The 25708-nt window shown below is 43.3% G+C and overlaps 2 protein-coding genes, 1 long non-coding RNA gene and 1 pseudogene across 5 annotated transcripts in view; 2 read left to right on the top strand and 2 right to left on the bottom strand.

Annotated features, from left to right (window-relative positions):
- Positions 1-678: 678 nt before the first annotated feature.
- LOC310829322 lies at positions 679-8622 on the bottom strand. The gene is made up of 3 exons (XR_014557224.1): positions 8538-8622; positions 2871-2961; positions 679-1605 (listed from the first exon to the last, which is right to left on the bottom strand). It is a non-coding gene; the product is annotated as an uncharacterized lncRNA (long non-coding RNA).
- An 80-nt stretch (positions 8623-8702) lies between these two features.
- Positions 8703-25708, top strand: part of LOC310829302 (angiogenin-2-like) — a 98160-nt gene continuing 81154 nt past the window's right edge. Inside the window, exon 1 of the mRNA XM_083707610.1 lies at positions 8703-8788. The gene's annotated coding sequence lies outside the window, so the exon portion shown is untranslated. The remainder of the gene's footprint in view (positions 8789-25708) is intronic.
- Positions 10403-14743, bottom strand: LOC310829304 (ribonuclease pseudogene; annotated as a pseudogene). Its single transcript, XR_014568596.1, has 2 exons — positions 14343-14743; positions 10403-11877 (listed from the first exon to the last, which is right to left on the bottom strand). The product of XR_014568596.1 is annotated as a ribonuclease pseudogene (transcript).
- LOC310830665 (ribonuclease-like) lies at positions 20606-24536 on the top strand. Of its 2 annotated transcripts, XM_083710476.1 has the most exons (3): positions 20748-20792; positions 20896-20956; positions 23060-24536. In XM_083710476.1, the coding sequence occupies exon 3, from the start codon at positions 23072-23074 to the stop codon at positions 23516-23518; it is 447 nt and encodes a 148-aa protein (XP_083566602.1). In that variant the 5' UTR covers positions 20748-20792; positions 20896-20956; positions 23060-23071; the 3' UTR covers positions 23519-24536. The 2 variants fall into 2 exon arrangements, with proteins under 2 accessions (XP_083566601.1, XP_083566602.1); XM_083710475.1 differs by lacking the exon at positions 20896-20956 and having other exon boundaries at positions 20606-20792.

The following is a 25708-nucleotide window of genomic DNA, read 5'->3' as shown; positions in this document are numbered from 1 at the left end:
AAGTAGTGTAATGCTCTCAGACAGGCAACTAAGAAAGCCTCAATAAGAATTAATGAGTCCTTGTCAGTTTTATGACATGTTTATTTACAATTAACACCCAGACAGTGGCTCCGGAGCCTGTCACTCTTAGCTACGAGTTGGTCATTCTGAGTCCCTGCCCCTTTTGCACCAAGAAGGGTACCAAATTCCAGAACTTCCTCTCTTATATATATATCCATTGCATTTTAACACTTTCATCTCTTCTGGTTTGGGGAGAAGGTGGATGAACTCCCCCCCCCCACTATCAAAGAGCCTTCTAAATGCTGCCTCGCCCTCAATGTCATCCATCTCCTCCCCTCCCTTCTCCTGCGAGCTTTCCAAGTCTGCTGCTCTATCTGAGTCTGGGAATTCTTGATGAAGGAGGGCTGAACAAACCCACTCCTGCTCTTTCTGTGGCTGCAGTCCCTCCTCTCCAGAGTCAGACTCTTCCCAGGTGTTCTATTCAGCCGAATCCCTCACATTATTTTGGTGAGTGAGAAAAGCACAGAACTGGCAGTGCTGCAAGAAAGACAAATGGAAGTAGACCATAAAGCCACAGACAGTTTCATGGATTTCTAATGCTGCTATTTTATTAACATAATTTCAGTTTTAAAAGAAACAGAGTGAAACAGAGAAAAAAGCCGGGAAAGAATAAAGCTGTATATAAGAAATATATATTCCATGTCTGCTTATCTGAGTCACAAGGTGGAAGAGTAAGAAAAGAGGCCGGATTTTAATAAGCAACCAGGGATACCACAAATAACTGTTTGATCCCACAGCAGCAAGAATCATGAGAAAAGGAATGAGATCTCACTTATATCATGCAACGTGAGGTAGGAGATGAGCAGTGGGACACAGTGGAGGCCCAAAGTGATCAGAGTGGCCTTTTCACCCTCAGGAAGGAAGAAACCCCGGTGACAATCCAATGGTAACTTGTGAGCAGGTAAAACAGATATTTGCTTAAGTAAAAGGACTTCTTCAACTCCTCCTTCATGCAATCCTCTTGCCTTTGCCCAGACCTGCCCTGCAAGATTGGGGGGCTACCTTGAGAGGTTTCTTGAGAGGGATGCAGTCCAGGAGGGGGAAAGTGTAGGGGGCTGCTGAGTGTCGGAGAGGATGGTGGTGGAGGTTTTTTGCCTGAGCAGAAGTCTGCTTGTGCAACAATGGCATTCAATATCTTAATTCAATTGGGTATCCGTTCTCACATGAAAGGGAAATTTCCCTAGTAAGGTCAAATGCGAAGTATCTCAAATAATATTTTAAACACATGGTGGTTGGAACAGGAGATGAGCTTGACATGGGACCAGTTACTGGTATCTCCGAAACAGTGCAGATGTTTTTAAGATCCTGGTCGGAGACATGAATGAAAGTGTGTGATTGTCCGTACGTCAGGCCTCTTTGGCTTCTTAAATAGTTGCAGTAATCTATGACTATAGTCTTTGGGTAATCGACATACTCGTGTTTGAAGGATTGGAAATCCCAGGAGGCTTCAGTCCCCAGCACCATCCAGGAGAGCAAAACCAAGAGCAGCCATACAGGACAGGGCCCCTTGGCAGCCATGGCTCACTGTGGCTCTTGGTGGTTGTTCTGCGCAGAAAAAACAGGAAACGGTATAAAGTTCAAGAGGGCATTTTTATGCTTTCCCTTTTTCCATCAGATTTATTATATAACCCACTTCCCAGGAAATATCGAGGGAAAATCTGAAAAGGGCTATGATTGCCTTGCTCAAATTGTAATCCTAATTCCCTCATTAGGTAGTTATGAGGCTGTCTAATACTGGTGTCAGACACTGCCCCATCTATTTCAGTACTGTGGTACCTCAGAAGTCAAACAGAATCATTTCCAGAACTCCGTTTGACTTCCAAAATGTTCAGAATCCAAGGCACAGCTTCCAATTGGCTGCAGGAAGCTCCTGCAGCCAATCGGAAGCTGGGGAAGGTTGCATCAGATGTTTGGGTTCCAAAGAACGTTCGACAACTGAAACACTCCCTTCCAGGTTTACAGCATTCAGTTGGCAAAGTGTTTGAGTCGCAAGGTGTTGGGATCCAAGGTACGCCTTTATTGTCTAGCATTGAGTTGTGGCCCTTCCCCATTCCCATCTCTCTTCCTCCACCCCATTACAACTATGAAACTATATTTTAGTTGACAGGCGGATTGAAGAAATGAATAAAACTATGTTTCAGAGACTAATAAGCACCTCAAAAATCACACCAAAATCAGCCTCTGCAAAGACAATGAATGACACCATTATTTTTCAGGTCACAACAGCAGAAATAAACAGGAGTGAGTTCCCCAAATTAGCATACTGAGATTCCCAAAGTGCCAAACTGTTAACCTTAGTCAGAGTGTGGTGGCCTCCTCAGGGAGCTAATTCAGGTTGTCATGAAATAATAGCAATTTATTGATTTTATTGCCAATGTATCTTTATTGCCAGAAAGAAGGAACAGTGTTTGACTCCCAGGGCAGCATAAGTACAACCAACTGAAAAAAAGGTAGTTCCTACTCGCAGGCTGAAGATTGTAATGATACAAAGGGACAAAGGGATGAGTGAAGAAGAAAAAGACAGACCTCTGTGCCCATCCTTAAAGTCAAACAGACAAACTAAATATAAAATTCCAGGGGGGGGGGATACAAGGAGAAAAGTGTTGTTAAACATGGAAAAGGTTTATTCTATCAAAGACGGGGGGAAACTGAAATCAAGTATGGAAGAAAAGAAATGACAAAGTTTAGCTATTCAAAAGCTGGCTGATTTAAAACCTGCCTGCAGTGAGCCTTCTAGGTCACCTTTCCCACTCCTGAACAAAACAATGAACAAAGCTTCGTTGATGAGCATGTCCAAACCTTTTTCTTACCTTGTGTAATAGAAATTGGTCTCCTAAAGAGTCGATTGAAATATCTTCTTTCGCTCGTATGCGCCTCTGAGCATCCTTCAGGAAGAGACACCTTATATAGAGAGAATTCAGCTATGGTGGATGATGATACGTGGAAAATTGTTACTGGATGTACTGGAAGAAACACTGGAAGCCTATTTTCCCCCTGTGGGAGATGGAAATGAAGCATCATTAGTAGAAAAACATGAAGGTCTACTTTCTAAATGTTATTGTAGTTCCCATATATTGTTTTACTGGAAGGATGCATTCTGTACCAAACAGGTTGATGGTATAGCTGATGTCTATATTCTCACATGAATATTTTTACTCATTCCAGACAGGCAGATTACATCATGCAATGCATGGGAAAGTGTTCACCCACCCATATTCATCAGGGCTAATCCCGATTCTCTGCAGTGGATACAGTGCTTATAGCATGAATGTTCCCCCTTGTTATTAAAGACTCACTGGAAGACGCAAGAGGCAGATATCTTTTACTTAGGGGTACGTCTGAATGCTTTGCTGTCGCTTGAGGCTAAGGTGGCATCAGTGGCACAGAGTACCTTCCATCGACTTCAGATGATGGCCTAGCTCTACACCTATCTGGACACAGACAGCCTAACTACTATTGTCTATGCTCTGGGAACCTCTAGGTTAGATTACTGTCAGGTGTTCTACTCAGAGCTCTGAAGACAATTGAGTTACTTCAGTTAGTGCAGAACTCGGTGGCCAGGGCAAGACTGTTCGGTCATATTACACCAAGCCCAACTGCACTGATTTCCAGGCCCAACTCAAGAGATGGGGGATTATTGATTATTCATTTATTTTTGGTTCTTATTTTCAGTATGTGTTTTGTGCTTTTTATACTGTATTCCTATGCATTATTATTGTATTAAGATATTATTTCTAGAGGTAAAAGCTGTATCCACCACCCAATTCATAAGACGTACTCCAAGGCTTTCCAATTAAAACAGTTGACGCACATTATTAATTCATCTTCAACTCTGTGGGCCAAAATGGAACTGGAACCCTCTGAAATCTCTCCTAATGCTTTATCCTTCATGAAAACGTCACATGCTTGCATTAGCAAAATAAGGTTTCCGTTTCTATAGCTGACCCCATTTACTCATATGGTGTAAATGGTCAAACACTTCAAGAATATGTCAGAACCAGAACTTCTACTAATTCCAGGCCAATACGGCAGACAGAAATATGCAGGTTCAGACATAAGCAAAGGAGAAGACCTCATTGACCTGTAGGTGAGAACTGGATTTATTCCATCGACTGATTGAGAAGAAAACACAAGTATGGAAGTACAATACCTGAAAGTAGCTTCCGACTCACAGTGGGTGGATCAGAAGCCCAGAGCAGGTGAATTGCCCTGGGTAGAGAATTGTGGCAGATTTAGATGAATGCTCAAGAGCTTGATATCACTTCTGCGGTCCAAAATGTGTAGCCAAATTGAGGTCTGTCATGGTTCTTCTTTGATTAAACTCCATTTGCTCTATTGTAGAACAAGATAATTATTCTTTTGTTTCTTTGAGGTTCAGCAATATTCCTCCCAATTGTGAAAATTGCAATTAGGGCCTTGAACCACTTTCATGGTGGTGAGTGTTAGGTCGATGTATGGATACCTCTTTTATTAATGAACGACATTGAAAGAATGGAAGTTTGTTTATTACTCTTGTAGTTTATTACTCTGCCTTGCAGTTATCATGTAAGGAAATGTTTTTTTCTAAAACAGAATCTTGTTTTGTGATAAATATTCAACAGTGACTGGAACACAGTTCCTTATCTGAGTGCTTCCAGAAACATTGTGATTTAATTTATCCAGCAACTAGACTAACTTGACATTGTGAAATAATTCCTGTCATTATATTGCTGTTGCTTCTGTCATCACAGCTTTTTAGCCTAGCTTATCACAATCTAGAATACTTGATTAGACAGTAGCAAATTTGACCAGAATAAATTAATATATTCACATGTAATTTCATTAAGAAGAAGAAAAGGAAATTCTTGTAAGAGCTACAGATGGGGGTGATCTTACAGTGCAGGAAACATTTATACTTATCTCAATGTTTTAAGGCAATTTTCAGTGGTAAGTTTTGACACCCAGTCTTGCCTGTTGTGTGGCTGTCCTTCCTAATACAGTGGTAGCTCAGGTTAAGAACTTAATTCGTTCTGGAGGTCTGTTCTTAACTTGAAACAGTTCTTAACCTGAGGTACCACTTTAGCTAATGGGGCCTCCCCCTGCCGCGGTGCCGCAGCCGCGCGATTTCTGTACTTATCCTGAAGCAAGGTTCTTAACCCGAGGTGCTACTTCTGGGTTAGCGGCATCTGTAACCTGAAGCATCTGTAACCCGAGGTACCACTGTAATGATTCAGAATATCCATAACAGTAAACAAAGTTTCAGATGAAAAGAATGCAACTGTGTTGGCCACACTCCTTAGCCCATCAAAATTGAAGCTGAATCCCATAGACTGGCTATGAGTTCTTGTTCCAATGACATCACACGTGGGGATATTGTGCTACATTGTACTACTAGAGCTTCTGTTTTATTTTCTAATGTTCTTTTCACATCACGGATGAAAAGAGGGCAGCTGTGTTAGTCTCGGCCCATACTCCATCATTGTTGATGATTGTTCAATTTCAGAAATTGAAACTGGGTAGGATTTCTTCTTCGAATGATGTCACAGACAGCACCATCAGAGATGTTACAAAAGCTTCAGAAAAAAACTTGAGACACATGAGGTACAAATGAAAGTAAGAGAGAGATAGAGAGCAGTTCACTGATCTCAGGCATTTATCTGTCCTGGCTCAACATGACCTTGAGCTAGTCAAAACAATATTTGCATCAGGAGTGAACCTTCTAGAAGCTTCCAGAATCCTCTAGCACTTTCCAGTTTCTGCCCTCAAAGATTTTAGTCATGACAGTATCATCTGCTACATTCCCAGAACTGGCTTCTCCCTTGTGTGAAAGATCAAACATAATGCAGGAATGAACTGTTAACATTGGGGAAACTGGAGAAACTGCCTTCTCTACATAGCTGTCAACTTACACATTTGAAAATAAGGGGCCAGCAGCCTTGAAAATAAGGGACCAGCAGCCAAAATAAGGGACCTGCAGCCTCACCTGTTCCAGGCACTCCAGTCTTCCTGTCCTCCTGCAGTCTGGTCAAACTCATGCTGGTAGCTTCGAGAACACTGTCCAACCAACTTTGTAACCAGAGGTTCAACTGAATAGAATCTGAATCACATGCACCACAAGGCCTATGCAGCCTCAACTTAAGATGGCTCCCCGGCTTGGCTTTGCACTGCAAAGTTTGCAGCAGCACGTGCAACAAAACTAGCCACACACAAGGCATGCAAGCTCCACCCCACAGTCGTTCTTATACTTCTTATTGGGTGAGCAACACAGCCAAGCAACACAGTTGGAGCCTCTCTCCTCCCTGGCCGGCAGGGAGGGAGGGAGAGGAGCTGCTTCCTTTGAAATTTAAGGGACATCATTTAAGGGACATTTAAGGGACATCCATCAATAAGGGACAGCAGCGGGACATGGCACTAGAATAAGGGACTGTCCCTTCAAATAAGGGACACTTGACAGCTATGCTTCTCTATGCAGCTCTGGCCTATATGCCTATAATATCCAGTGTGAGGGTGAGATGAAAGGATGAGTTTTGCACTAACTGAAGTTTCCGAAATGCCTTCAGAGGCTGATGAGCTGATGGGTTTCAACTAACTGAAGTTTCTGAATTGTCTTCAGAGGAGAACATCTTACAGTAATCTAACCTAGAGGTTCCCAGAGCATAGACAACAGTAGTTAGGTTGTCTGTGTCCAGATAGGGGTAAAGCTGGGCCATCAGCCGAAGCTGATGAAAGTTACTCTTGGCCACTGAAGCCACCTGAGAGAATTCACCATAGAGAATCAGGATCATCCCTGATAAATATGGGTGGATGGACACTTTCTCATGCATTGCACGATGTAATATTCCTGTCTGGAGTAAAATGTTCATGTGAGAATATAGACATCAGCTGTACTATCAACCTGTTGGCTACAGAAGACATCCTTCCAGTAAAACAGTATATGGGAACTACTGTAACATTCAAGACCAATTAGCAAGAAGACCTTCATTTTTTTTTTCCTACTAATGATGCTTCATTTCCATCACCTACAGGGGAAAAAATAGGCTTCCAGCGTTTCTTCCAGGACATCCTGTAACAATTTTCCACAATTTTCTGGAACGGATTCGCTTTGACTTCTGAGGTACCACTGTACAGAAGTCGATGGGGCAGTGTCTGACTGCATTAATAGACAGCCTCATAACTTCCTAATGAGGGAATTAGGATTGCAATTTGAGCAAGGCTGTCATAGCCCTTGTCAGATTTTCCCTTGGTATTTCCTAGGAAGTGGGTTATATAATCTGATAGAAAAAGGGAAAGCATGAAAATGTTCTGTTGAACTTTACTTCGTTTCCTGTTTTTTCTGCAAAGAACAACCACCAAGAGCCACAGAGAGCCATGGCTGCCAAGGGGCCTCGTCCTTTATGGCTAAATTTAATGAAAATCAGGAGGGATACCCAAATTTGCTGAGCTTTTTTAGGGGGAATTGCACATGCGCCACCACCCCAGCAGGACCATTGCTGGGGGTTGGCAAAGTGGGCAGCCGCTCCCCCCATGCCACTGCAGAAAATGCTCTCTAGAGCGTGCGCCTTCCACAGCAACATGGTGGGGAGTTGTGCGCCTGCCAACCAGCTGGCTGGCGGCACACGGCTCTCCCCCCCCCCACTTATCCATGAATAGGATGATCACAGTTTTTTGACATTATTTTTGAGTAAAAAAACCTTGTCTAATACATGGAAAAATACAGTATACGTATTCCGAGTTTCAGCCTTTGGAGATGTCTGGAGAGCTACAGCTTCTTCCCTGTGCTTCATCTAGACCTTGAGGGTAGGAGGTGACATTTGTTCAGTTGTGTGTCCATCTAGGTGTGTTTGTGCATATGTTGCCCATATCAAAGATTGGGATCAAGATGAATGCTGAAAAGCTATGGCATTCCAATAACATCCCTCCATAAAAGTAAAGAGCCAGTTTTTCAGGTAACAAATGGGAGCTGGGGCAGTCTGATCGTTGCAACGACAAGAGAATGTCATTTCCTTATTTGGGAGATCCAGTCTTTAGCCTTTCCCAGAAACATTAAGAACATAAAATAAGCCCCACTGGATCAGCCTAAAGGGCCAACTAGTCCAAAATCCTGTTCTTTCTGCTCAGTGAGTTCCTGTGTCTTCCTTTATCTCTGCTCAGGTGCATTTCTCCCCAGTTCCATATAATTTCCCAAGAGGCCAACTGAGGCTGGCCCAGCAGTCTATGCCAGGCATAGGCAAGCTCCGGCCCTCCAGATGTTTGGGACTACAATTCCTATAATCCCTGACCACTGGTCCTGTTAACTAGGGATGATGGGAGTTGTAGTCCCAAACAACTGGAGGTCCAGAGTTTGCCTATGCCTGGTCTATGCCATTGCTTAGTGATCCAGCTTGAAGAGGAGAAATGTGTGTCAGTTGCTGAAGAGGCATCATGGAGTAATGTTTCCTGAAAAAGGCACCCACATAATTGATTCAGGAGGCTACAAGGGGATGCTGAAGTCTTTATACATCACAGTTGGTGGAAGGCATGGATGTGCTGAACAGATCGTGGCCAGCAGGTCTCCTCTACTCTTTCCTTCCAACTCCTTTTCTGGTTTGAGTGCCGAAAAAGGAGCGACAAGAGAAAGCAGCAATCATACCTGTTGCTCCCTATTGGCTCAAGAGATCATTGTTTTCTTAGATAGTATAGCTAGTCGTAGCCGCATCATGGACTCATTTTTGAAATGCCGCCTGTGGGGATTCTAATCACAGCAGAGAAGGTCAGCATGGGGCAGGGAACCAATTGCACATTGCTTTGGGGTGGGTCTAACTACTCTTTGAGCATAGGTTGGATACTCAGAAATGCTATCCTGGGCTCCCTTTCAAGATCTGCCTTCAGGAAATTTTCATGTTTAACTAGGTGGCAGTAGCAGCTCTTGCCAACATGCACTGCCCAGTTTAGGCATTCATAGTCAGTGAATCAGATATTTACAGCGGCATCTGTCACTCTGCCCTAGCCCACCCACGCTGGACATAGACGGGGCTTTCCCCTCCCCCCTGCAGCAAGGGCTCATGGGACAGATTTTTCCCATGAGCCCATAACACAAAGAGGGTATACTGGGCAAAACCTTGCCCAGCATTGTGCTGCATTCTATGGGCCACAGAGCCATTGGGAAAAGGCATCCTGTGCTTATTGGGCATGGAATGGGGCTTAAGAGCATGTCAGCAATTTACGAATGAGTATGCTTCTGGCTCTCAGGCAGATAATTTGTCTTTCTGCTGTCTTACATCAGTTCTACTATAAAGGGGTACACTTGAAATTATGTCTGGCCTGCTGCTAAACAAATAAACAGTGCTACCCCTCCAAAACTGAAGCCAGTTTTGTGACTTACATGAGTGTTCTGGGAAGCCATTGATGGGAATTAGTGCCCAATACAAAACACATGGTGGATTTCCTTCCAGTAAATATGGTTATGATTGGTATGAATCAATGATTTGGTACTCAGTGCCTTGATTGGTAAGTCCAATGATTTTCGAGACATGTCGTGAAGTTCCTAACATGAAATTCAACTTTTATGGCTGTCATGTGCTGTGTCAACATCTTTATTGAGCTCTCCACCACAACCCCAAGCTCTTGTTCCAGATCAACCACCACCAGTTCAGAGCCCAATAGCACACATGTGAAATTAGGATATTTGAATCCAAAGTGCATCATTTCACGCTTGCTAACGGTGGATTGCAATTGCCATTACACTTGATCTTAGCCAAAAGGCCGAGAAGCAATTTTGTTACCCATTCAACCAATTTCGAGGAATCCTTTGGAAGCTCCTTGCAATCAATCTTCCCGGATACATCAGTTTTCTTTGTATACCTTTCTTTGTATACATTAGTATACCTGAAGGAACATCTCCATCCCCATCGTTCTGTCCAGACACTGAGGTCCAGTGCCGAGGGCCTTCTGGTGGTTTCCTCGTTGTGAGAAGCCAACTTACAGGGAACCAGACAGAGGGCCTTCTCGGTAGTGGCACCTGCCCTGTGGAACACCCTCCCACCAGATGTCAAAGAGAAAAACAACTACCAGACTTTTAGAAGACATCTGAAGGCAGCCCTGTTTAGGGAAGCTTTTAATGTTTAATAGAATATTTTATTTTAATATTTTGTTGGAAGCCACCCAGAGTATAAATTATTATTATTATTTGGGCAGTGATTTTTTTGAAAAAAAAACAACATAGCAGAGAGGTGGAAAAAAATCATTGTAATACTCTCACTGTCTCTGACAGTGAATGTAGGCTCTCATCCATCCCTTAATTCCTCCCTTGCCCACCCAGCAACACAGGAGATCTTGTGTATACGTAGATTGAGCTTTCTAAATAACCAAGGACTCAGTTTCATGCTTGAATGAAGCCCAGTTTTATTTTAGCAAAGCTGTAAATTCAGGCATGGAAGAAGATAATCAAGAATATGTGCCTGTCAACCTTATCAAAACCTAATTAAAAGCTAGCTGGCTAAAATGTTTCAACAGAAGCCTGGAGAAGGGAAGAGAGCTATATTTAAACAACTGAAGAGCTGTCACATGGAAGATGCAGCAAGTTTGTTTTCTGCTGCTCCAGAGGGTAGAACCCAAACCAATGGATTCAAAGTACAAGAAAAGAGGTTCTGGTCAATCATTAGGTAGAACTTTCTGATAGTAAGAGCTATTTGATAGTGGAACAGACTACCTTGTAAGGTGATGGACAGTCCTTCACTGCAAGCTTTTAAACAGAGGTTGGATGGTCACCTGTCATGGATGCTTTAGTTGAGATTCCTTCATTGTCGAAGATGGACTGGATCCTCAGGGTTCTACAGTTCTATTATTCTATTAATCAAAGCATTAAGGGTTTGGCAAACGCTGGTGAACCCTTCAAATATTGAGCTCTTCCAAGCTTTGCTACATTCTGATACGGATTTATGAATATAGTGTCTTTTTCTCCTCTCTCTCTCTCTCTCTCTCTGGTTGTGTGTGTTTTCTCTCCTCTCCTCTCTTCTTTTCTGTTCCTTTTCCCCTCCATTCCTTCCTTCCTTCTTGAACCATCCTGCATAGGCAGGTGGAAGTGGAGGCTGCTTCCCTTGATTTGGAAACTAGTATAATGGAAACTAGCAAGCAAGCTGCAGACTGTTTTGGATCGACTCATTCTGTAGTTTTAAAGAAACAACACTGCCGTTGTTTTAAAGACAGAATTAAAGTTGTGTGACATGCTGTGCAGAATAAAGAGAAACAGGACACATCACGAAGGGTGTAATTTGCATAGCACGCAGGAGGGAGCAGCCAAGATGGGGCCCAGCTTTGTAAATTGCTCTGGGTAGATGAGCTTGAAGAGCAATGGCCAAGGCAAAGCAGGATTCTTTCAGCAGCCTGGCCTGTTCCAACTGCTAGGCTTAGGCATGAGAAATGTAGTGGACAGGGAGACCCTTCTCGCAGGTGACCCGGATCCTCTTGATTTTGCTTTTCCCCTTGTACCTGCAGAAGACTCTGCGGAGGCCTTTCCCCCGGGTGCAGATGGTGATCGGGAAGAGGGTCTTGCTGGTCTGGTTCCCATCCAGGATCTTCCCTCTGGAATTGCAGATGGAAGTCAGCTGCTGTTCGCTGGCATGGATGAAGGTGTTGCCTCGCTGGCAGTTCAGGTGTCTCCGTTGCATCATCAGGTTGCAGTAGGTGCTGTCACTCTGCAAGTCAGATTTCGGGTTGTCTTGGTGCCTCTTCAGGAAGTCAGTGTAAGATGTAGCCTGGCTCCATGGGAGAAGGGTGGTGGCCATGATGACGAGCAGGAGAAGAAGGGCCCTACGGTGAGGGCTCCTGGGAGACATGGCAGTGTCCTTTGGTGCTGGGTATCTGCAAAGGCAAGCGATAATAAAGGAACACACATGCTAAGCACTATATGCTAAAGCAGGAGTGAGGAACATTTTTTGCCTAGTGTGGACCAGATCCTGAGCAACCACAGCCAAAGCTGGTCACTTTGACAGGTGGGCAGGGCAGCCCAGCTGTCAGTCACCTGACGATCCCTTTGCCAGGGAGCTCCTTTGCTATCTGCCCCACAATGGATGGGGCACTACTTGTGGGGGAAATGGCAGGGCCTTTTTGGCTGTGGAATTGGCCATTGGAAAGATTTCCCCTGCAAGATTTGTTTTTTAAAATAGGGTTTTATATTTCATTGTGATCCTTGCCTGACAATAATATACCCATTTTTGGTCTGTCTTTGTGCATCTGTGACTGTTTGGAGAGTGGCAGGTTGTTCTTTTTAAACTTGTGAATTCCAGAAAAGAGATCACAGACATTATATTTTCTGTCAAGGTATTTTTCCACTGAGGATGACAGGAGTGTCCCAAGAAATCTATGTGACCATTATGATCACCACATTGAACTGTCACCAAGCTGTTGTCATCTTGTGTGTCTCCTAAAGCTACAGTATACTAGCTGACTCGTTTGTATAAAATGTTATTTTGTCGAAAGGCTGTGGGATGGAGGTTCCCCATCAGTGCACTAAAGGAAGTTGCCTTATACCAAACAAGACCATCAGTCCATCTAGTTCAGTTCTGTCCACACTGACTAGTAACTGTACTCTAGTGCTTCAGGCAGGAGACTCCTGCAGCTGTAACTGGAGTATCTGATTCTGGGGACTAAGCACAGTTCCTTGAAGCACATGCTCTTGCATTGAGCTATGGCTCATGCTAGAAAGACAGGAAGGGGATGAGCCGAGGCTACAGAGTGGACATCCTAACCCCATCCTGGCAAATGTCATATTGTCGCTGCTGAGAGACCACTGCTGCCATGTCCCTCTCACCCCATTGCTGTCTCTATCATCCCTCTCCATTTCCTTTTTTTTTAAATATATTTATTAGCAGTTTTTTAGTTTAATTACAATACCAATAAACAATACAATGTAACATTTCTCTTAACATAGTTTTCTTATCTTCTTTGGACTCCCTCACATCTCCCGCTCCTGCGTTCCTAACCAAAAATTTTTTTTCAGCAAATCTATCCCCTTGTTTTCATTCTTATTATCTAATTTTCCAATATTGTGTCTCTAATTTTAGATATCCTTTATTCAAATCTTAAAGAATTAAATATAACCTAAAAATTCTCCAAATTTTTTTTCTTTTCTTAAATTTAACTTATCTTCATATATCACTTCATCTAGCTTAATGGTGCCCAGTTATTTAAATTCTAGCATCCTTCTTAACATTCATATAGTTTACAATATTTTTGTAGATAGGTCTTAAATTTCTTCCAGTCTTCTTCCAGCTTTTCTTCTCCCAGGTCTCGGATTCTGCCAGTCATCCCAGCCAATTATATATAGTCTATCAGTTGCATCTGCCATTCTTCCAGTGTGGGCAAATCTTGGGTTTTCCAGTGCTATCCCTCTCCATTTCCAATCCCCTCAAAGCACAGCAGAAACATGGACTATTTACTCCTAACTAAATTGCTGGTGAATTTTATTTTATTTATTTTATTTTATTAACCTACAAATTGCTGTGGAAATGTGGAGAATTAAATTTAAGGTTAAAAAAATAAGAAACTGAGAGAACCAATACTGACAGATCCATCCATCTTTACCGCTTAACATTGGTTCACTGCCCTTTCATAGTCACATTTATAGTGCCTAAACTTGCAGTATTCTTCCCCCTAAACTTGGAGTATTCTTGTGGGTCCCTTGAGGATCCTGGTGATTCAGAATATGAATGCCTGCATAAGTGTTGCTAGTTTTATTCCTGGCAGGAACACCGAACCTTTAGTGTATGGAAATTTAGCAGGTGACAAGCTTCCTTGTGTGGAGATAATGTGCTGGAAAGAACTTATCTTACTAGATTTTGGCAAGTCGTGCTGTGAAGAAATGAATTTTGCAGCAATAAAAAGGTGAGCATACTAAACCAGAAGTGCTACCTTTTTAGGGACTGAGTAATTCATACAAAACAATATTTGCATCTAGTGACAAGTGAGCTTCCACAGGCTCAGTTCAGAGTGACTGAGGTGATTAAGCAGGACTATTTCTGTGAAAACATTAGGAAATAGCTTGGCTTAATCCAAGGCAAGCCAAATCAGCTCAGACCTTTTAATGTCCCTGTTTTATATTTCAAACCAGATGACTCGAGTCCTTTGACATCTTCAGTTGTGTTTCACCTCTGAGCACTACTCATGGGCAGAAACCAGGAGTTCTGGCTAGAGGGACACATGTGCCTCTAAATCTAAAGGGCTTTCTCAGTCACACAGACTCATCCATTCCATTCCTAAACTCCATGCATCACTGATGGTTGTAGCCTTCTGGGGAAACGAGGCATGATCCATTACTGCAAACTTACCCAACCTGTCAAGCGTCTCCCTTTTTGGCTTCCTCCTAGATGAATGAATGCAGCTGTCAACAGGGCTGAGGACTCCAGCAGGAACAACCTTCCTCTTCTCAGAGTTCCTGTTATATAGAGCTTGCAAACCTGTTGTCATATGAATAAGTTTAAGCTGTCCTATGAGTTCCCTGTTTAAGTAATCCTGGACATAGCAACTTTCTGGCAGAAGGTTGCTGAGTTATATAGCATGAAATTAGGTGGACAACCTACACCGCCATCTTTGGAAACGAATGTGTTCAGCCCTTCTTCATTATGATCAGCGCCTGACTTCAGGCAATCACCACCAGGATTTAGACCCAGGATCTGTTTTCCTGGGAAGCCCATAAGCATGACTAAAATGCTTCTGGCACAATGGAACACCATGACAGAAACCAGAACACATAAAAATGTCATTTACCTTCCCACTGCATTGGTACATATTTATCTACTTGCAGTGGTATGCTTTCAAACTGCTAGGTTGGCACACGGGTGGCGCTGTGGTCTAAACCACTGAGCCTCTTGGGCTTGCCAATCAGAGGGTTGGCGGTTCGAATCCCTGTGATGGGGTGAGCTCCTGTTGCTCTGTCCCAGCTCCTGCCAACATAGCAGTTCGAAACCTAGCTGGCCACATGACCTGTAAAGCTGTCTGTGGACAAACGCTGGCTCCCTTGGCCTGAAAGTGAGATGAGCACTGCAACCCCATAGCTGCCTTTGATGGGCTTAACCATCCAGGGGTCCTTTACCTTTTTTTCCTTTTTTTCAAGGTTGTATAGTTACTTATCTCCTTGGCTCAGGGGTCGTATAACTCCATATTCTCTGATGAAAATAGAGACATGCCGAAGAAAATTGGGACATTCTGGGGTCAAATTTGAAAATAGGGACATTTTGAGGGTCTGCAAGCCTATGTGTAAACATGAAAAAGAAATGAGATAAAGGTTGGGTGTTGCCTTACTGTGCAAGGTAAAAAAGGTAAAAGGTAAAGGACCCCTCATCTTGCTTTCAGGCCAAGGGAGCCGGTGCTTGTCCACAGACAGTTTCCCAGGTCATGTGACCAGCATGACTAAACTGCTACTGGTGCACGGAGAACTGTGGCAAGTGCCAGAGTGCACAGAAACACCATTTACCTTCCCGCAGGAGTGGTACCTATTTATCTACTTGCACTGGCGTGCTTTAAAACTGCTAGGTTGACAGAAGCTGGGACAGAGCAACGGGAGCTCACCCCATCACACAGATTCGAACTGCCAACCTTCCAATCAGCAAGCCCAAGAGGCTTAGTGGTTTAGACCACAGCGCCACCCACATCCAACTGTGCAAGGTAGCATTCTGTGGGTGGGGGAGAAGATGAGAGAGGAGGGTTGGAGGCTGCCTTGCTGTTGTGCATGGCAACATTAGCTGAGGGAGGGAGGCAGAAAGCAACCTCAGTGCCATCTTTGTAGGTTGCCATGGCAGCTGCTATGGTAGTGTAGCAGCCTCGGTAACTGGCAGGTGCAGTGGCAGGATTTGCTGCTCCTAGACTCTACTGGGATCCTGCCACCTGAGGCAACCACCTCAGGCTGCCATCCCTGATGTTATTCTCCCCTTACTGTGCCCCTGATCTAATTCTACCCGCACACAGTTGCTGCTTCTTTTAAAAGAAAGACAAAGAGAGGGCTGGTGTGGTGAATTGGTTAGAGTTTCAGACTAGGATGTGGGAAGCCAAAATTCAGAAGTTAGACTGAAAAGCCATGCTTTTCTCCTCATTTCATCCCCACAAAATGTTCCACAGCTGAATTTCTTCCAGTCACAAAGTTTAAAACTGGAGCAGCTACTGCCAGAGGTGGTGCTGGTAGCACTTGGCATTTGGCAGAAGTACAAATTGACTTTCTTTGGGCCCAATACCACATAGAGCAGGGGAAGCTAATAACGTATTGGCCTGAATATAAGCCTCACTATCCCCCCAAATTCTGACCATAAAAAAGTTCAAGTGTGGCTTATATTCGCGACCTTACGGTATGCAACCAGGAGCGTGGGGCAAACAGTGCTAGGAGAGCGGCAAAGTGACGCCCGCCCCATGTGTAGTCCCCCATCCTCTCCCCAAGGCCGGAAGGGGGAGATCGAGGAAAGGGAATATGCCGTCAGCAATGCGGATCCCACCCCCCACCCCAGTATGCAGCCAGGAGCAGCAGCTTATATTTGCATATTTTTTTCTTTTTCTCTCTCTCCCTCCTCCAATTTTAAAGTTGCGACTTTTATTCAGGTGCAGCTTATACTCGGGCCAATACAGTATAATATAATATAATGCTGTTGAATGGGGTGGGTTTCTTCAACAGATCAAGGCTCTTGTTGGAACAAGCTTCCAAAAAAGGAGATGCACCAACTTGTCCAAACTGCCTCCAGTTTCCCGATCTTTCCTGTTGAGCAAATGGTCCTCAACAGGTCCTCTCCTTGGTCCTGCAATCGTGTTTTGTAACTGTCTTCTGTATGTGCTTCCAAACCACCAACTGACTAATAGATTGAGACACACATGTAGAGGGGATAATAACCTCAAAGACCTGTTACCACAGCACAAGAGAGGGGGCCTCATCCTGTAATGTTTCACCAGGGGAATTTCACAAACAAGGACAGAGATGGGGTGGCCTTATTTGTTGTATATTTGAGCTTTTATGGCCCACCTTTCAAGGATTAAATTCATTTAGCTATTTTATTTAACAAAAAAGAAACTTTTTTGAAAACTGCTTTGAGGTTTTTTTCTACAATCAAGTGGCGTGTAAATTTTATGAAATAAATAAATAAAATTCACAGACAGCCTGCAGAGAGAGAGAGAGAGAGAGAGAGAGAGAGAGAGAGAGCGCTCTCTGAACAGTTTACATAAAATAATATACTATTTTATACTTAAAGCTGCTGTGGAGCGGTGGGTTATTAAGTGGTCAATCAATTTTGGCATTTTCTTACACATACCAATATAAAGTAGACCTGCCTATGATCAATTATGTAGAGTTCCAGAAAATACATAGGTGCTTCCACATTAAAAGCACCCAAACCTTGCAAATGTGAAATGAACTTTATGTGGCACTTCTAAATGTATCAGTTCTAAATGTAGCAGGCAGCAGACCAGGAGGCTTCTACAGCTCTTAATCGGTTGCCAAACATAAATGACGAGCTAGAAAAAAAACTACAGCATGGTATACAAGCTTTTGGGTGACACAGTGCTCTTCTACTGGCTAGGAATTAAGGAAACAAAATGGCTCCAGGGAGGCAAGGCATTTTTTTCTGGTGGCGTGCATGCTTTCAAGTTGCCCATGCAAACTTCAGTTGACTAGAAATGCGACAGAAGTTCAATTCTGTACTCATTTAAAAACAAATCTATCAAGGTCCTTTGACTTTGCAACCAGGAGCAACCAGGTCGGATGTAGGGCTGTCGACTTTTCAGCCAGGTGTTATAGCGATGCCTGCAAAAGATGCTTGTTCTACAGATATTTGCATGTGAACTGTTTCTCCCCAGACCATAAAACACTCCATGTGCAGATTTTGGGTTTTGTTTAAAAGCTGAAAGAGCAGGTAAGTCCATTTCCACTCAGCATCCTCCGATCCTACCATGTCCAATTAGCAATATTTCATGGATGAGAGCCAAAGTAGTAATACACTGAGAAGAAATAGAAAAGGCTTGGAAAGGAGGAAGCAGGTAAGGTTGCTGCTGCTGATTCATTCTGAGTGAATTTATACCTCACTTTACAGTCCTAATGACACCTACATGTCTAGATGGTACAAACAAGCCCTCTTTGTTTTGTTTCCCGGGGTAATTTACAAGCTGACAGCCCCTCTGGAATGAAGGATCCCATCAGATCAATCATGTCCAAACAGCGCCTCTTCCTAGCAACTTCCTCCAACAACATCTAAGTCAATGCCATTGGAGTTGACATTAGTACCCTGAAGAGAAAAGGAGCATTTGTGGTGGACACCAGCCAATGGCATCACCCAGACGGGACGTGCAAACTCTGCCAGAATCCCTTGAGGAAGGGTCAGCTGCAGAAACTCCTTTTAGCTGGCATGGACTGGCAAGTACTTCATACATATCATCAGGATGTCAGCAGTTCCATTGAGAATTTGGATATGGATGTTGCGAATTCAATGGCCAAGGAGGTGAAGAACAACCGGAAAGTAGGTTTGGAATTGGATAGGGTGGTGAACAAAACAGGGATGAAGCTGCCCAAGGCCTGGGTAGCCCTTGCAGGATCTCACTCCCAGATGACTATTTTTGCACATGAGAAATCTCAGGAGGATACTTATAGTTTTGTGAGGCAAGAGGTCTTCTGTGAATACTACAGGTGAGCAATATTAGCCCTCTACAGCCACAAGTGGCCACTCAGAGAAAGTAATGAGACACGTACCCTTAATAGAGGGTCCTTGTTCTTTGCAGCACAGTATATTATAAAGTCACCAGCATTTGGCAGAGAGAAATAGATAAGCATGCTTTAGGTGACGTGTAAAGTATTGTGTGCTTCCCATTTTCTGAGTTGCAGGAAATTCAGGGAGGCCTTTACAAATGGAGGGAGCATATTTCAGAAGACAAAGAGCTGTGCACATACCATAGATTTAAAGCACATGATTTAAAGCGAATAATTCTGGGAGCTGTAGTTTACCCTACACAAAGCTATAATTCCCAGCACCCTTAATAAACTATAATTCCCAGGATTCTTCAGAACAAAACCCTGTATAAGCAAAGATATGTTTTTGTTCTCCTGTGGCAAGACTGAAGTACATAATAGTTTCAGAGCAAGTTATTTCAAGGCAGGCAACTGTTTCACAAAACAGAGACACTGCTTGCTCAGGATTCGAAAATATTAAAAGGATGTTCTTGGCAAATAAATTGATGGAATGTTCCACCCCCAAAATGCAGACCCCCTTGATATTAAAATTGGGTCTAATTTTATTCTACAAAGTTTCAGTGTCCATTGCAAATGCAACAAGGGAGAGCCCTCCTTCATTCCTCTCTTAAGGTGTAGCCTCGGAGAAGACAACCCATTCATCACTACACAACCTACACTACACTACACAACCTCATGTATAGTGCAAAAATCATTTTCCAAATGCCATGTATTTAAACAACATTTTTTAAAATGCCAACAACACACCATTAAAAGTTTTGTCTGTGTCTAGAGATACCACATTTTTCTGAAGTCACAGTATATCATACTGAATGCCCTTTGGATCAAGTCAGCAATATTCCATTTGGGAATAAAGCATGTCTGATCTAAGCAATAAATGCATTTAACATGCACAATGTAATTGGCAGTAACAATTTGCTGGCCGCATCCCTGACTATATATCTGAAGGAGCGTCTCTACCCCCATCGTTCTACGCAGACTCTGTGGTCCAGCACCGAGGGCCTTCTGGCAGTTCCCTCACTGCGAGAAGTCAAGTTACAGGGAACCAGGCAGAGGGCCTTCTCAGTAGTGGCACCCGCCCTGCGGAACACCCTCCCACCAGATGTCAAAGAAAACAACAACTACCAGACTTTGAGAAGACATCTGAAGGCAGCCCTGTTTAGGGAAGCTTTTCATGTTTGATGTATTACAGTATTTTAATATTTTTTTGGAAGCCACCCAGAGTGGTTAGGGAAGCCCAGCCAGATGGGTGGGGTATAAATAATAAATTATTATTATTATTATTATTATTATTATTATTATTATTATTAGCTATGCTGATGGGAGTCCAGTGACTTATGGACTCCACAAGCTTCTCTTCCCTCACATGAATGGAAGCCTATGGGTGTGTGTCGTGTGGGCAACACTATAAACTTTGTTTATAGCACTATAAACAGCGGGTGGCACTGTGCTCTAAACCACTGAGCCTCTTGGGCTTGCCAATCGCAAGGTCTGCAGTTCGAATCCCTGCAACGGGGTGAGTTCCTGTTTTTTGCCCCAGCTCCTGCCAGCCTAGCAGTTCGAAAGCACATCAAAGTGCAAGTAGATAAATAGGTACCACTCTGGTGGGAAGGTAAATGGTGTTTCCATGCACTCTGGCTCCCGTCAAAAATTTATTGATTAAAATAAATCTACATTGAAATGCTGACGAATTTTCATGAGATGAAAAAGGCTAAGAAATGTGGGGAACGACATTAAAGAAGGAGAGAATGAGAACTGAAAGAACAAAAATTGACAGATCCTTCCTTCCTTAGTTGAAACAGAGTAAAAACGGGTTTGTTATGTAAGTGTGTGTGTGTGTGTGTGTGAGTGAGAGAGAGAGAGAGTGCCAAAAAAGCAATATGATAGCCAGAAGGGAGAGGCATAGTTTATATAAAACCCAGTCTGGCACAATCCATGGATTTCTTCCTAGGAAAAAGTTATGAAACTTTTGGCAAACTTTTCATTGGCTCCAAAGCACAACAGAGTGGTAAATCAGCAGCTTGATCTGTGTGGAGCTGAATCCAATACGGTCCCCCTGGAAAAAGTGAGTCCTTTTTGCATTCCTTTCTCTCCTTCCCTCTGCTGTTTTGTCTTTTCCTCATTATCTGAAGGAACCTGATTTGCATCTTTCTTCCATTGTCGTGTGGACCAGTTCTTGGATTCCTGTCTCCTGCCACACCCAGTTGCTGCTGTTTTCTTTCCTAACTGGTGAAAGAGAAAATGGAGGGTGAGACTGCCATAAGGATTCCAGGAACAGCACTAACTTTTAACCCCTCTGCCTATTTTCATCAGAGCACCAGGAATACCATGTGATTCGATTTAAACACACCGTGTAGCAAGTAGACCAAAGCTGATCCCACTGTTTTCTAGTTTTCCTGCAATGGACTTCAAATTCACATTCCTAGCCTACAGAAATGCGTGTGGGTCAGCCATGGAGCAACCAGGATGACGGTAGGGCTGCCAATTTTTCAACCAGCTGCTGCAGCTGTGCCTGTAAGAAATATTTGCATGTGAACTGTTTAACCCCATGCCTAAAAACACTTCATATGCAGATTTTGGCTTTTGTTCAAATGTTGAAAGAGCAGATCAATCCATTTCCACTCACCAGCCTGTCATCCTGCCCGGTCCAATTAGCGATCCTTATGCGGTGATATGCAAAACATAATTTTGGTTGCCTCCAGAATGTCAGCACAATTAAATTCATACAAGGCACACTGCAACCATGGTGCTGCAAATCTACTTCAAACACAATAATGGACTTTATGGGAAGTTGTGAATTAGGGTGGATTCAGGAGGAATGCTCTTTGCCATATAACCCCCTCCAAATAAATCAGAACAAATGCTCAATAAAGTTCAGGCATAGTGTTCCCATTACCACCTTAGAGAACAGTGAAGTTATTTTTTTCACTACTACATCTCACAGTTCTGCCACCTCCTCGATGTTCACATAGGCTGTTCATTTCTGTTTCTGTACTAACTAGGGGGTATTGATGGGGGTAGAGAGTGGGTGGCGCTATGCTCTAAACCACGGGGCCTCTTGGGCTTGCTGATTGGAAGGTCGGCATTTCAAATCCATGTGATGTGAGCTCCCTTTCCTCTGTCCCAGCTCCTGCAAACCTAGCAGTTTGAAAGCATGCCAGTGCAAGTATATAAATAGGTACCACTGCGGCAGAAAGGTAAACGGCGTTTCCATGCGCTCTGGTTACTGTCATGGTGTCCTGTTGTGCCAGAAGGGGTTTAGTCCTGCTGGCCACATGACCCAGAAGGCTGTCTGTGGGCAAACACCGGCTCTGTCGGCCTAAAGCGAGATGAGCAACCCCATAGTCACCTTAACCGTCCAGGGCTCCTTTACCTTTACCTTTTTTATTATTGATGGGGGTGAGGGATGTGATTCCCTTGGCAAACATGTTCAGATTTTTGCTAGAGAAAAATTAGGAGTGACTTAAGGACTCCTTTTGGCATGAAGCTGGGTTGAGAAACAACACCTCAATTTATAACAAAGTGCAGGATACACAATGCATTTTGGGTAACGTCCTGTGAAAACACAATAAAAACATGACACTGGGGAATGCAGTGATTGGGAACGTGGCCACAGTCTTGGTCTAAGCATTGTGCCAGCAAATCAGGATGGATTCTCAATAAACAGCTCATCTGGAAGAGCTCATGGTGTGAGACCCCTATTCATATCTGAAACTCAAGGATGGCATTGGAGCACCAGACTCCTTCCTCCTGCGTCACATGCCCATCCTCCTCTGAATCACCTATAGCCTTACTGCAGGGGGAAGGGGAATGACGTTTTCTGCTATCAAAGCAGTACCCCTCTCTTCTCCATGTCTATGTCCCATTTATATGAATGCTTATTAGAATTTGCACATCACATCTGTTCTGGGCACAGAGGGAGAGGTTGTGTTCACTGTGCAAATGCCAGGTTAGCAATTCTGTCACCGCACTGCCCTCTCATGGCAAAAATAAGGACACACAAATTGTTCTACTAAAAACTGTGTATACTGTATCCGCTGCGCTTGTGGGCTGTTATATGTAGGCAGTACCACTCATGCAATTAGGACCAGAATCTCATAGGTCCAAACACATAACATATGTTTAGACGCCCCATTAGTCCAGCATTTCCAGCAAGCAGCCCATACAGAGAATAATCTGAGTTTTTTTAATCTTGTGGACCTTTAAAAAACAACCAGTTTGTGGTGTTGTTGTTGTTTTGTTGTTTCTTTATCTGCTGCCATAACTTATTTTATGCATTATAATATGTATTATGTATTATATTATGCATTATAATTTATATTACAATCCTAGGTGCTAGGAAGAATGAGGCTGTCCAAAGACGTCTGTTGCCTATTCCTTGCAGTCCTGCTGGTTGATCTACTCCCTGAGTCATCCTGCGGCAACAACCCCCGCTATGAGAAGTTCCTGAACCAGCACCGAGACGAGCCCAGGAGCCGCTTCCACGGCCAATACTGCAACACCCTCATGGGCAGCCGTGGCCTGACCAAACCCGAGTGCAAGGAGGTGAACACTTTCATCCACGGCTCCAAGCGGCAGATCCGGGCCGTGTGTGCCGAAGGAGGGCTTCCCTCGGGGGAGCTGCGGAAGAGCCGGCAGCACTTCAGAGTCACCACTTGCACGCTCCGGGGGGGCTCCACTCGCCCACCGTGCGAATACAAGGAGAACATTTCGCCCAGATACATCGTCATTGGCTGCGAAGGCGGCTGGCCGGTGCACTATGACGAAAGCCAGATTGTGACCTCTCTTTGAAGCACCATTGGTAGACCTGAAGGAATCTCTCTTCCCTGTGTATTCATCTAATTCTGTATCCCAGTATCCCAGTCAAAGCAAAGCCCAAGTACATGAAATAGCTGTGTTCACATTAATCTACTGAAACCTTCCCTTGCCTCGACTTTTCCTTCCCTCTTTATTTCTCACCTCCCCCATTCTCAAATAGATTGGTAGCTCACTGGGGCAAGGAGTCGCCTTTAATGTTTGTTGCTCTGAAAAGTGCTGTGTATACGGATGACACTGTTTCAACGCTAATATTGTCATTGTTAATCATGGCCACCACCATGGGATCAAGATTGAATCATATGCAGATTAGGCCCACTGAAATCAATAGGGCTTCACTGAGTCATCACTGGTATTCCAAACAGTAAGGAGACTACCCTAAATATGAATGAGACTGAATCTGATCCAACATGTTTACACAGTGGTACCTCGGTTTTTGAACGTCTCCGTTGATGAACATTTCGATTTTCAAAACGCTTCAGTTTTCGGATATGCCTTGGAAGTCGAACATGCAACACAGCTTCCACTGAATGCAAGATCCTGTGGCCTTCGAACGTTTCAGAACTCAAACTGTCTTCCGGAACAGATGACGTTCGAAAACCGAGGTACCTCTGTAATATCATTTTACAGAAATAAGTGACAATGTGCTGGAATATACTGTATTCAGCACATGTGATTGGGAAGTATCCTGGCAGCGCTACAAGTTACCATGACATTATTGAATCGTATCGCTTTAAAGAATTTCTTGCTGCTGTTTGCTTTATTTCTGTGCTTTTGTGTTTGGTGTTATAATGATTGTGATGTTTTATTTTCAACGCTGTTGTGATTATTGTGAGCCACTGCTCACAATATATATATGCTACACATATATTGGCTGCACATGTAAAAAGAAAAGTAAGGACTATATAAATACACATTAAAAACCTTACAAACCTTTTTTATTCATTATCTTTAAATTAGAAGTGAATAAAACATTGCATATGAACAAATTAAAGGCTCTCACGTTTCTTTCTTAATCATTCATTTTGTGGCATGTATTTTCACCCAGATCTAGTTTTTCTTAGTTGATGACATTCAGGACAGGCATCAGTCAGGTTTCCAGTCACAGAAATCTGCTATCATCAAATCCACTTTTTCTGTGCTGGAGAACTCTCGACCTTCTTTCCATCTTTCAATGTTCTTAAACACTCCTGCTCCCTCTCGGATTTAGGTAGACTAGTTTAGGAAATCTTAATTTAAACATTTTTCTATAACCAGGCTTTAGGCGGATTAACATTCTATGTCCTTTTAAATGTGTTTGTGGTAAGGGGGGGGTTATTGTTTTGTTTTGTTTGTTTTATTATGTATTTTGTGTTCTCATTTTGTATCTTTATGTTGTAAACCACCCTGCGATCTTCAGATGAAGGGCAGGATACAAATAATAGTAGTAATAATAATAATAATAATAATAATAATAATAATAATAATGCACAAATCCTTTTTAGCTTTTCTTTTCCATCCATCCATCTTAGTACAGATGGGACACCACTGGCCTTCCAGATATTGCAGGACTACAGCTCCCACAATCTTTGGCCACTGGTCATTCTGGCTGGGGCTGATGGAAGTTGGAGTCCAACAAAATCCAAAGAGCAGCAAGTTAGGAGAAGGCTGACTTCGTGGAAAAGTGATGCAAACTTGGCAGATGGCTTGATTGCAGTCTCCTTGCTCCCAGGAAGCAATTTTCCCTGAGGCTGACAAGCCAACAAAGCCAAACTGTGTTGGAATTCCCTATTCCTATTTGGAAGTTGCATCCAAGCACTCCAAGGAGGTTCAAAACAATTAGTCAGAGCCCTTGGGCACTGTTGCTGTTGAAAGAATATTGATTCCTGGCACCCTACTATATAAGAACATGGGACAAGCTAGCAGCACATCACTCAATGACAAATATTTGAACGAATGTGCTGCAAATTCCTCAAATTCACATCAAAGGGTTCAGAATTCCTGAATGACAGGGAGAAAGCAAGAAACCAAGAGGGATTTTGAAAAAATCCAAGGCTTAATAAGAGACAGGGCCCATCCCATAAAAAGCAACAACACAGGAAGTTGCATTAGGCTGAGTCAGAACTCTGGTCTATCTAGTTTAGTATTGTCTGCACCAAGTGGAAGTCATTCTCGAGGGTTTTTGAC

Source organism: Podarcis gaigeae, assembly GCF_964106915.1.
Source record: "Podarcis gaigeae genome assembly, chromosome: 13".
Lineage (NCBI taxonomy): Eukaryota > Metazoa > Chordata > Lepidosauria > Squamata > Lacertidae > Podarcis > Podarcis gaigeae.
This window is presented reverse-complemented; position numbering and strand designations above follow the sequence as displayed.

Bases quoted from the DNA above. Each gene is read 5' to 3' on its own strand.
- LOC310830665 (XM_083710475.1), top strand. From the start codon at position 20,688: ATGAAACTTTTGGCAAACTTTTCATTGGCTCCAAAGCACAACAGAGTG. The intron at 20,793-23,059 runs GTGAGTCCTTTT...TTACAATCCTAG, and splicing joins ATACGGTCCCCCTGGAAAAA to GTGCTAGGAAGAATGAGGCT.